We start from the raw sequence: 12,996 nt of genomic DNA, 5'->3' as shown, positions 1-12,996 counted from the left end.
AAATGAAGTGTGTGATGATGCGTGGGTTTCCCCCGATAGAAAATTATTGGCGGTATACCCTTTTCCGCCAGAAGTTAGGGCGCGTTGGGGAACACCCCTTAGGGTGGATAAGGCGCTCACACGCTTATCAAAACAAGTGGCGGTACCGTCTCCAGATAGGGCCGCCCTCAAGGAGCCAGCTGATAGGAGGCTGGAAAATATCCTAAAAAGTATATACACACATACTGGTGTTATACTGCGACCAGCGATCGCCTCAGCCTGGATGTGCAGCGCTGGGGTGGCTTGGTCGGATTCCCTGACTGAAAATATTGATACCCTTGACAGGGACAGTATTTTATTGACTATAGAGCATTTAAAGGATGCATTTCTATATATGCGAGATGCACAGAGGGATATTTGCACTCTGGCATCAAGAGTAAGTGCGATGTCCATATCTGCCAGAAGTTGTTTATGGACACGACAGTGGTCAGGTGATGCAGATTCCAAACGGCACATGGAAGTATTGCCGTATAAAGGAGAAAAAGACGACGTCTTTTCAGCCTCAGTCCTTTCGTCCCCATAAGGGCAAGCGGGCAAAAGGCCAGTCATATCTGCCATGGGATAGAGGAAAGGGAAGAAGACTGCAGCAGGCAGCCCATTCCCAGAAACAGAAGCCCTCCACCGCTTCTGCCAAGTCCTCAGCATGACGCTGGGGCCGTACAAGCGGACTCAGGTGCGGTGGGGGGGGTCGTCTCAAGAGTTTCAGCACGCAGTGGGCTCACTCGCAAGTGGACCCCTGGATCCTACAAGTAGTATCCCAGGGGTACAGATTGGAAATTCGAGACGTCTCCCCCTCGCAGGTTCCTGAAGTCTGCTTTACCAACGTCTCCCTCCGACAGGGAGGCAGTAGTGAAAACAATTCACAAGCTGTATTCCCAGCAGGTGATAATCAAAGTACCCCTCCTACAACAAGGAAAGGGGTATTATTCCACACTATATTGTGGTACTGAAGCCAGACGGCTCGGTGAGACCTATTCTAAATCTGAAATAGTTGAACACTTACATACAAAGGTTCAAATCAAGATGGAGTCACTCAGAGCAGTGATAGCGAACCAGGAAGAAGGGGACTATATGGTGTCCCGGGACATCAGGGATGCTTACCTCCATGTCCCAATTTGCCCTTCTCACCAAGGGTACCTCAGGTTCGTGGTACAGAACTGTCACTATCAGTTTCAGACGCTGCCGGTTGGATTGTCCACGGCACCCCGGGTCCTTACCAAGGTAATGGCCGAAATGATGATTCTTCTTCAAAGAAAATGGACGATCTCCTGATAGGGGCAAGGTCCAGAGAACAGTTGGAGGTCGGAGTAGCACTATCTCAAGTAGTTCTACGACAGCACGGGTGGATTCTAAATATTCCAAAACCGCAGCTGTTTCCGACGACACGTCTGCTGTTCCTAGGGATGATTCTGGACACAGTCCAGAAAAAGGTGTTTCTCCCGGAGAAGAAAGCCAGGGAGTTATCCGAGCTAGTCAGGAACCTCCTAAAACCAGGAAAAGTGTCAGTGCATCATTGCACAAGGGTCCTGGGAAAAATGGTGGCTTCTTACGAAGCGATTCCATTCGGTAGATTTCACGCAAGAACTTTTCAGTGGGATCTGCTGGAAAAATGGTCCGGATCGCATCTTCAGATGCATCAGCGGATAACCCTGTCTCCAAGGACAAGGGTGTTTCTTCTGCGGTGGCTGCAGAGTGCTCATCTACTAAAGGGCCGCAGATTCGGCATTCAGGACTGGGTCCTGGTGACCATGGATGCCAGCCTGAGAGGCTGGGGAGCAGTCACACAGGGAAAAAATTTCCAGGGAGTGTGATCAAGTCTGGAGACTTCTCTCCACATAAATATACTGGAGCTAAGGGCAATTTACAATGCTCTAAGCCTGGCAAAACCCCTGCTTCAGGGTCAGCCGGTGTTGATCCAGTCAGACAACATCACGGCAGTCGCCCACGTAAACAGACAGGGCGGCACAAGAAGCAGGAGGGCAATGGCAGAAGCTGCAAGGATTCTTCGCTGGGCGGAAGATCATGTGATAGCACTGTCAGCAGTGTTCATTCCGGGAGTGGACAACTGGGAAGCAGACTTCCTCAGCAGACACGATCTACACCCGGGAGAGTGGGGACTTCATCCAGAAGTCTTCCACATGATTGTGAACCGTTGGGAAAAACCAAAGGTGGATATGATGGCGTCTCGCCTCAACAAAAAACTGGACAGGTATTGCGACAGGTCAAGAGACCCTCAGGCAATAGCTGTGGACGCTCTGGTAACACCGTGGGTGTTCCAGTCAGTGTATGTGTTTCCTCCTCTGCCTCTCATACCCAAAGTACTGAGAATTATACGGCAAAGGGGAGTAAGAACGATACTCGTGGCTCCGGATTGGCCAAGAAGAACTTGGTACCCGGAACTTCAGGAGATGCTCACGGAAAATCCGTGGCCTCTACCTCTAAGACGGGACCTGATTCAGCAGGGACCGTGTCTATTCCAAGACTTACCGCGGCTGCGTTTGACGGCGTGGCGGTTGAACGCCGAATTCTAAGGGAAAAGGGCATTCCAGAAGAGGTCATTCCTACACTGGTTAAAGCCAGGAAGGAGGTGACTGCACAACATTATCACCGCATTTGGAGAAAATATGTTGCGTGGTGTGAGGCCAGGAAGGCCCCCACGGAGGAATTTCAATTGGGTCGATTCCTACATTTCCTGCAAACAGGATTGTCTATGGGCCTCAAATTGGGGTCCATTAAGGTTCAAATTTCGGCCCTGTCGATTTTCTTCCAGAAAGAATTAGCTTCAGTTCCTGAAGTCCAGACTTTTGTAAAAGGAGTACTACATATACAGCCCCCGGTTGTGCCCCCAGTGGCTCCGTGGGACCTTAATGTAGTTTTGGATTTTCTCAAATCCCATTGGTTTGAGCCACTCAAATCGGCGGATTTGAAATATCTTACATGGAAAGTAACCATGCTACTGGCCCTGGCTTCAGCCAGGAGAGTGTCAGAATTGGCGGCTTTATCGTATAAAAGCTCATATCTGATTTTCCATTCGGACAGGGCAGAACTGCGGACGCGTCCTCATTTTCTGCCTAAGGTGGTGTCAGCGTTTCACCTGAACCAGCCTATTGTGGTGCCTGCGGCTACTAGCGATTTGGAGGATTCCAAGTTGCTGGACGTTGTCAGGGCATTGAAAATATATATTTCAAGGACGGCTGGAGTCAGAAAATCTGACTCGCTGTTTATACTGTATGCACCCAACAAGCTGGGTGCTCCTGCTTCTAAGCAGACGATTGCTCGTTGGATTTGTAGCACAATTCAACTTGCACATTCTGTGGCAGGCCTGCCACAGCCTAAATCTGTCAAGGCCCATTCCACAAGGAAGGTGGGCTCATCCTGGGCGGCTGCCCGAGGGGTCTCGGCATTACAACTCTGCCGAGCAGCTACGTGGTCGGGGGAGAGCACGTTTGTAAAATTCTACAAATTTGATACCCTGGCTAAAGAGGACCTGGAGTTCTCTCATTCGGTGCTGCAGAGTCATCCGCACTCTCCCGCCCGTTTGGGAGCTTTGGTATAATCCCCATGGTCCTGACGGAGTCCCCAGCATCCACTAGGACGTCAGAGAAAATAAGATTTTACTTACCGATAAATCTATTTCTCGTAGTCTGTAGTGGATGCTGGGCGCCCATCCCAAGTGCGGATTGTCTGCAATACTTGTACATAGTTATTGTTACAAACATCGGGTTATTATTGTTGTGAGCCGTCTTTTCAGAGGCTCCGCTGTTATCATGCTGTTAACTGGGTTCAGATCACAGGTTGTACAGTGTGATTGGTGTGGCTGGTATGAGTCTTACCCGGGATTCAAGATCCTTCCTTATTATGTACGCTCGTCCGGGCACAGTATCCTAACTGAGGCTTGGAGGAGGGTCATAGGGGGAGGAGCCAGTGCACACCACCTGATCCTAAAGCTTTATTTTTGTGCCCTGTCTCCTGCGGAGCCGCTAATCCCCCATGGTCCTGACGGAGTCCCCAGCATCCACTACGGACTCCGAGAAATAGATTTATCGGTAAGTAAAATCTTATTTTTGAAACGCAGCCTGTGACATGACCGTTAGGAGCTGATTGGCTGGTGCTTTATGTCTGTCCACTTTAACTCCATTCAAGGCTTAGTAAATAGACCTCTAAGTACTTTACATTTGCATTTACAAGACAAAATATAAAATAAGTTTAACAGCAAAGAAAACTAAGCATTTGGGTTTTCGACTTTTTAAGGTCGAATCATGATTCGACCTATTCAGTGCCAGCAGTTTTTATTCAACAAGTCGGGGAATTCAACTTGTCCAATAGTACGTGAATCGGCGGTATAGCACATACTTTTGAGGGAAACGGGGCCAAATTCGACAGGATTTGGTTCCGTTTCCGACCATCTCAGTCCGACACAAAAAAATGGCGGACTGAGATTAGTGACCTTAGTGGAGGAGAGGGGGGAGAGACGCGGGCAGCCAGGCTCCCCGGGGGCAGTGCTGGAGACGGGGGAGAGCAGCGCCGGAGACGGGGAGCCGCGAGCAGACGGGGTGAGCAGTGCTGGAGGATGTCACAGCCGCGAGTCACAGCAGCGTCCACCCGGCTCCCCGGCGGCTGTGATGCGGGCCGTGGAGAGGAGGGACGGTGATAGGCAGAGAGATGAGGGGGGGAGAGCCGCGGGGAGAGCAGCGCTACAGCAGCAGCTATATAGCCGCTGCTCTCCCCTGTCTGCCCGCGGCTCTCCCCCGTCTAGCTCCTGCATCTCAATTCGACTTTTTTAAAAGTCGAATTGAGATGACATTGAATAGCCCAAGTCGGATCCATTCCGACAAATGAATGTCGGAATGGATCCGACTTCAATTGAATATACCCCTAATTCTTTGTATATACAGTATGTTTTCGTCTACATAAACACTGAGTTCTGGTATCATTGCATAGAACCGTTCGTTTCTGATGTCAGCACTTTAGTATTTTCATGGAAAACATGTTTATCGCAAGGATCAATGTAATTACTAGCTGATGTACCCGATTTCAACCGGGCAAAGGTTTGCTGGGTGGAACATTTTACCCCTGTTCACCCCCTTAGGAGTTGACTTTTGAAAATCTCTGCTTAGTGGGTGGCTGCAAATAACTGTCACAGTTTCCAGACCACCCAGCAGGTGCACAGGGAGAGTTCACCAACTATTTCATTTTCCAGAGCACAATGGTGATGCATAACTGCGAAGAATAAAGCAACCAATTACGATGCCGATATTTTTCTGCTATTCTACGGACCAAGAGGCCTATTTATTAACATTATTTTTCACATTATTTTAGTATCATTGAAATGTATTAACGGACTTTTGGAGCAGTTTTAGTGAAAAACTGCTCCAAACCCTTAAATTGTCATTATTTTTGGGAAATGCGATGTGGACAAATTTACTGAGGAAAAAAAATGTAAAAAAAACACAGCAGTGCGCTGGCGAAATCACAGGGCAGCACTGCGAGATCCCTACTTCTGCCCAGTTTTCTCTGCCCCCTGGCAGAGAAAGCTGTGCAGGTCCCGAACAGTGTGATCAGCTATGTGTGTCTGATGGACACACAAGCCGATCACTGGTGAAAAAAAAAAAAAAAAAGTAAAAAAAACCCCAACAAAAATACATACTTACTAGTCCCAGGAGCCGGTGATCTGTGCTGGTCCTCCATGTGCTGTGCTGTGACCCCCGCTGTAGTAAAGTGATGTTGCAAAACGGCAGCTCACTTTACAGCACAGGGGGTCACAGCAGCGCAAAGGATCCGGTGCCCGGCAGCCCTGCAGTAGCAACGATCACCGGCTCCCTGAACAGGAAAATATATTTACCTTGGGGGGAGCGGGGGGTGCCACGCTGTGTGGGACGGGTTTAGTCGCGATGGGGGGGGGGGGGGGGCAAGCCAGTGGCGGTGCATGTGCAGCAGGACATCGGGGTATTTTTTCACAAACAATACCCCGATGATGCTATGGATTGTCATCGCTGAATGCGATAATTGATGCATCCCTGAATGTGATAATTGATGCATCTGTGCGATGTAATCAATTATCGCAGTGCGGATTCGGGCAATTTTATCACACCACATCCGCATCTTTGGATGCTGATGGTGATAAATGGGCCCCAAAGACCTTTAATTTGGTATATGCTCATAGGAATATGTCACTGCTATCCCACTAATATTGCTTCATTCAACACAATGGCTGCCTCCACTTCTTAGGAAAAAGCTTTGCTTAAAATATCCATTTATAGCTGCTGGTTTCTTTATAGGATTTTTTAAGTGCCAGGTGACCTGCTTGTATCGGCACCATCCTATAACTGTCTCATCTCTACAGACCAACAAGCTTTTCCAGAACCCAGCGATCACAACTTTTTCCCAAATGATACAAATGCAGTGTCACTATGCAAAGAGCAGTCCGCTGCAACAAAACAATTAATACAAACAAAACAATTAATACAACTTTAAAAAGGTCAGTCATTAATGGAGAGATTTGGCTTTAACTATGAACCTCTTTACATGCATATCCCTCTGCCGCTCCAGCTTTGTAAATGTCGTTACATGGCCATAAAAACAAGCCTTTCCCTTCCTCCCCATTGGTGATATACAATAAAAATGCCTTAACTTCAGTTGACCTTCTCAATAATATAATTAAGCGAGGAATTTATTTATGTTGGACATTGTTGAGATCTAATACCAAATAGCGGCATTATTTACACACAGATAAATATAGCATTAGTGTCCTTAAACAATCATTTATTTCTATCTATTTATAGGTCAGAAGAGAAAGCAAGATTGTCTCAGGTTTCCAGATATGTCGTTACAGCTCTATTTCCGCCTACAGTATATGTCGTCCTACTTTACTTTTTATATCTTTAGTTATCTAAAATGTGTATATATATATATATATATCTAGTAAGCCTAGAAGTTATTTAGTACAAAAAGGATTTCTTCAAAATGTTTATTTATTTTGTATAGCACATTTGGGGCCTAAGGGCCTAATTCAAACCTGAACGCAGCAGCAAAATCTTCCTGTAATGGGCAAAACCATGCTGCACAGCAGGTGGGGGCAGATGTAACATGTGCAGAGAGAGTTAGATTTGGGTGGGTTATTTTGTTTCTGTGCAGGGTAAATGCTGGCTGCTTTATTTTACACTGCAATTTAGATTTCAGTTTGAACACACGCCACCCAAATCTAACTCTCTCTGCACATGTTACATCTGCCCCACCTGCAGTGCATATGGTTTTGCCCATTAGAGAAAATTTTTGCTGCTGCGATCAGGTCTGAATTAGGCCCTAAGTTGGATGCAATGACAATATTCATGCAAATGGGCTGTGTTTGCATCTACAATGCTAAAAAAGCAACACAGTGCACGCAACCCTCGGTGTGCACACAGAGTTGCAGTAGTAATTGAGGTGCCGAAATGTATTGGGGGCGTTCCTGGCTGGTGACTGGGAGGCGGCTATTCAAACGCGTGTAGTTCCACTGTGGTATCTGCACCCAGCATGGGCCTGCTGCAAGTTGCAGTAGTGCTACCCATGGATGTGTCTGTAGACGCTCCAAGCGGGGTTGTTGTGTCTGAAGAAGCACAAAGTGGACGTCTTAGTCCTGGCTTAGTCAGATACACACTTGTACATCGGGGGAAGGGTTTTTACTAGCATTAGCATAAAGTTGCAGACACAACTATGGCAAAAGATGCTAAAGTGGCTGCAGCAGCGGGCAACTCACAATCAGCACCTTGGTTTGTGTCCTGTGTTATACACATCGGGTTTTTAGGCATAAAGTCTATCACCAGTTGATATTTAAAGGGTAATTTTGATGCCTGGAACATAATAAGGGTTATTTATGAAAATGCAGATGCTCAGAGCAAATGCTCCTTTCTTTTGCAAATATTCCTTTGTGCAAGGGCATAAATGTGAGTAATTGAACTGATTAGCAGCAACCTAGTCTGACACTTAAATGGGTAAATAAGATTTAGGATAATGGGGCAGATGTATTAACCTGGAGAAGGCATAAGTAAGTGATAAACCAGTGATACGTGCAAGGTGATAAAGGCACCAGCCAATCAACTCCAATATGTAAATTAACAGTTAGGATCTGATTGGCTGGTTCCTTTATCACCTTGCACATATCACTGGTTTATCACTTCCTTATTCGGATGCCTGACCTTTACACTAACAGGGATTGTAATGATGTGGTATTCAAATACATATACTTATAAAATATTATATGGAGTTGGTCCCCCTTTTGCAGCTACAGTATAACAACTTTCACTCTTCTTGGAAGGCTTTCTAAAAGATTTTGGAGAGTTTCTGTGGGAATTTGCGCCTATTCAGTCTGTAGAGCATTTATGAGGTCAGGCACTGACGTTGGACGAGAAGGCCTGGCTCGCAATCTCCGTTCCAGTTCACCACATAGGTGCTCAATGGGGTTGAGGTCAGGGCTCTGTACAGGCCCATCAAGTTCTTTCACACTGAACTCACCAAACCATGTCTTTATAGTCCTTGCTTTGTGCACTGGGGCACAGTCATGTTGGAAAATAAAAGGGCCTTCCCCAAACTGCTGCCACAAAGTTTGAAGCACAGCATTGTCCAAAATGTCTTGGTATGCTGAAGTATTAAGAAAGGCCTTCACTGGAAATAAGGGGCCTAGTCCAGACCCTGAAAAACAGCCCCATACCATTATCCCTCCTCCACCAAACTTCATAGTTGGCACAATGCAGTCAGGCAGGTAACGTTCTCCCGGCATCAGCCAAACCCAGACTCGCACATCTGACTGACAAACAAAGAAGCGTGATTCGTCACTCCACAGAACGCGTTTCCACTGCTCCACAGTCCATCCGACGCGTTACATTGGACTTGATGTGAGGCTTGCATGCAGTTGCTTGGCCTGGAAACCCATTCTATTTAGCTCCCACCGCACACTTTTTTGTGCTTATATTAATGCCAGTGGAAGTTTGGAACTCTTCAGCTGTGGAATCAGCAGAGCGTTGGCGACTTTTACCCACCATTCTCCTTAGCAGTCGTTGACCCCACTCAGTGATTTTAGGTGGTGTTACGCTTTGTGGCTGAGTTGCTTTTGTTCCTAAATGCTTCCACTTTCTAATACTATCACAGCTGACCGTGGAATATCCTGCAGGGATGAAATTTCACGAAACATTTTACTGCAAAGATAGCATCCTATCACAGTACCACGCTTGAAGTCACTGAGCTCTTCGGAATGACCCATTTTGCACCACATATGTTTGTAAATGGAGACTGCATGGCTAGGTGCTTGATTTTATACACCCGTGGCAACGAGTCTGCTTGAAACACCTGAATTCAATAATTAACAGGTGTGGCTAAATACTTTAGTCTATATAGTGGGTGTGTGTATATATATTTCTGCAGTGGAGTACATTGGTTTCCACAGGGAAACATCGGGGTGTAGAGATGGATCTTGATCCAGGCACCAACAGGCTAAAGCTTTAGACTGTCCCAGGATGCATTGAGCCTTCTCTATTACCCCACCTCCAGGCACTGTGAGCCCAGTTTCGAGTTGGTGCCTGCAGAAGCAGGTCACTTAACAGGGGGGCGGCACTGGGCAGCCCTGAAAAAGCTTGTAGAAGACTTCAAGGGCCGCAGCACTTACATGCCAGGAAGACATTCTGTGCTGCGGCTCCGTCACCCCCCCAGCAGCATCGCATACTCCCGCTGGCTCTATACCCGGGTACATGCGGCGGAGACGATCCGACTCTAGGCACACGGTCACAGATGCTCTCCTGCTTCGCGTGGCTGCTACTGAAGGGAGGAGGTAAGATGGGTCCCCCAGGTGGGACCCGCCATTAAATCACGCTCTGGTTGTAGTCTAAAGAGACGGGCTGCGACACTGGCGTGGACACTGTAACAGAGCAGGGACCCCACTATATCCACCAGGGCAGAGGAGTACAGGTCAGATATATAAATATCCACTTTATTAAGACTCCATAGTACCAGGTGGTGAGGACCAGCATAGGGCAGAAGGCGCTTGACCTGTAGCCCTTCCTCCAGCTCCGGGCGCCATCTACTGCTGGTGTTCCTGCCCTGGAGCTGCCTCACACTCTTCCTCACTCCCTGGCTGAGACGCTGGGCGCCATCTTCTATGATTAGCTGCGACTGGTCTCCGGGACTGCAGGGCAAGGTCTCCTCTGTAAATCCGCCTGTACATCAGCGCCGTGATTTTACAGACACTTAAGTATTCTATATGTCACTATTAAGACAGCGTTAGTTAAGAACAAGTGTACCTGTGCCAGAATATATTGTACGAGTATTTTGATATATACATCTAGTCTCGGACCGCACATTGGGGGTCATTCCGAGTTGTTCGCTCGCAAGCTGCTTTTAGCAGCTTTGCACACGCTAAGCCGCCGCCTACTGGGAGTGAATCTTAGCATATTAAAATTGCTAACGAAAGATTAGCAGAAAAATTGCGAAAAGACACTTCTTAGCAGTTTCTGAGTAGCTCCAGACTTACTCGGCATCTGCGATCAGTTCAGTGCTTGTCGTTCCTGGTTTGACGTCACAAACACACCCAGCGTTCGCCCAGACACTCCTCCGTTTCTCCAGCCACTCCCGCGTTTTTTCCTGAAACGGTAGCGTTTTTTCACACACTCCCATAAAACGGCCTGTTTCCGCCCAGAAACACCCACTTCCTGTCAATCACATTACGATCACCAGAACGAAGAAAAAACCTTGTAATGCCGTGAGTAAAATTCCTAACTGCATAGCAAATTTACTTGGCGCAGTCGCACTGCGAACATTGCGCATGCGCATTAGCGACTATTCGCTCCGTTGCGACAAAAAAATAACGAGCGAACAACTCGGAATGACCCCCATTGTTATATGTATATATATATATACAAACAAATCTAGAAAACCACAGCACTCGCCACCCCAGAAGCGGGGTGCAATGTCTGCACTCACCACTCATAGGGTGGGGCGCATGCAGCCCATGGCCACCAACCCAAACACACAAAAACAGAAAGTTCAGCACTCACCATAGCAAGCTCACCTATCCTCACAACATCAACAAACAAATGATGGGGGTTTAGCCAGTGAATTGGCCAATGCACGGAAGCCTGCAAACCGCTCGCCAAGGCACCCCACCTTGCTGCAGGTCCCACACTATCACAACGTCTCAAAAATCAAAACCTGGCAACTGTTTCACACATAATATAACTGCACACATGCCCACTAGGTTTAATGTGCATCTGCCATACATCTTATGGCTTTTAAAGGTACACTAGTCACCTGACACTGGCTGATAAATTACCAAGGAGCAGCTGACACAGGTTTAGAACAAATGAGACCACACAGGGGTGCATGAAAAGGCCTGTGACCATGGCTAACAAGAGTTAACCAAAGATTAACCCCACAATACACAAACAAATCTAGAAAACCACAGCACTCGTCACCCCAGAGGCGGGGTGCAATGTCTGCACTCACCACTCATAGGGTGGGGCGCATGCAGCCCATGGCCACCAACCCAAACACACACAAACAGAAAGTACAGCACTCACCATAGCAAGCTCACCTATCCTCACAACATCAACAAACAAATGATGGGGGTTTAGCCAGTGAATTGGCCAATGCACGGAAGCCTGCAAACCGCTCGCCAAGACACCCCACCTTCCTGCAGGTCCCACACTATCACAAAGTGTGTGTGTGTTTGGGTTGGTGGCCATGGGCTGCATGCGCCCCACCCTATGAGTGGTGAGTGCAGACATTGCACCCCGCTTCTGGGGTGGCGAGTGCTGTGGTTTTCTAGATTTGTTTGTGTATTGCGGAGTTAACCTTTGGTTACCTCCTGTTAGCCATGGTCACAGGCCTTTTCATGCACCCCTGTGTGATCTCATTTGTTCTAAACCTGTGTCAGGTGCTCCTTGGTAATTTATCAGCCAGTGTCAGGTGACTAGTGTACCTTTAAAAGCCATAAGATGTATGGCAGATGCACATTAAACCTAGTGGGCATGTGTGCAGTTATATTATGTGTGAAACAGTTGCCAGGTTTTGATTTTTGAGACTTTGTGATAGTGTGGGACCTGCAGGAAGGTGGGGTGCCTTGGCGAGCGGTTTGCAGGCTTCCGTGCATTGGCCAATTCACTGGCTAAACCCCCATCATTTGTTTGTTGATGTTGTGAGGATAGGTGAGCTTGCTATGGTGAGTGCTGAACTTTCTGTGTGTGTGTGTGTGTGTGTGTGTGTGTGTGTGTGTGTGTGTATATATATGTATATACACATATACTAGTCCAGTGCAGTTTTATTTTCTTACTAAAATAATTATCTGCATTGTCACTGTGACTGTGTTTGCCTGTATCTGCTGTGTGGATTTCACTTTCAGTGTATCCCAGCTTTAGCTATCACTGTACTCTGTACCCTAAAACTAGGTGCGTCAGGGTCTCCTATATAGTGCTGCACAGTCTTTACCGTTAAGTGTATTCTACTGTGTACTCAGTCACTTCACACCGGATTTATTCGCTGGTGTTGTGTACTGTGCACGCAGTCACATAGTACCGAATTTAGACGCTGGTGTTGTGTACTGAGTACGCTGTCACATATTATGGGATTTATTCGCAGGTATTGTACTCTGTCTGGCTGTATCGTACTCATACGGGTGCATTCACTAAAATGCCTAACACAAAGGGCAGGAAATCCACGGACGCTTCTGTATCATGCAGCGCATGCACCAGGGATTTGCCTGAGGGGGAAGCTGGAATGGTAGTCTGTGTAATTCATGCCATACATCTCCCAGTCAGTCCGCAGCTCCTGTAACCAATCAGGAGCCACCTTGGGCAGCGTTCTCATCTATGCTCAATACGCTTGTGACATGCCTTGCACCCACTATGGGACCTCCTGTGCCATTGCAGCCACATATTGTTCCTATGGTAAATCCGCCTTGCCGGATAATTTGTCTACCCAGTTGCAGCAATTGAA

At 47.4% G+C, this 12,996-nt stretch overlaps 1 protein-coding gene across 7 annotated transcripts in view; it reads left to right on the top strand.

Moving 5' to 3' along the window:
• The window catches only part of WDR7 (WD repeat domain 7), a 799,383-nt gene that overhangs the window by 568,663 nt on the left and 217,724 nt on the right, over window positions 1-12,996 (top strand). The window contains exon 24 of one of the 7 annotated variants that reach the window (XM_063959756.1): window positions 6,822-6,849. The exons of 5 other annotated variants lie outside the window; for them this stretch is intronic. In XM_063959756.1, coding sequence (XP_063815826.1) covers window positions 6,822-6,849 — 28 coding nt within the window. Of the gene's footprint in view, window positions 1-6,821; window positions 6,889-12,996 lie in introns of all 7 variants that reach the window. One more of the 7 variants, XM_063959746.1, reaches the window with a different exon arrangement.

Source organism: Pseudophryne corroboree, chromosome 1, assembly GCF_028390025.1.
Source record: "Pseudophryne corroboree isolate aPseCor3 chromosome 1, aPseCor3.hap2, whole genome shotgun sequence".
NCBI lineage: Eukaryota > Metazoa > Chordata > Amphibia > Anura > Myobatrachidae > Pseudophryne > Pseudophryne corroboree.
This window is presented reverse-complemented; position numbering and strand designations above follow the sequence as displayed.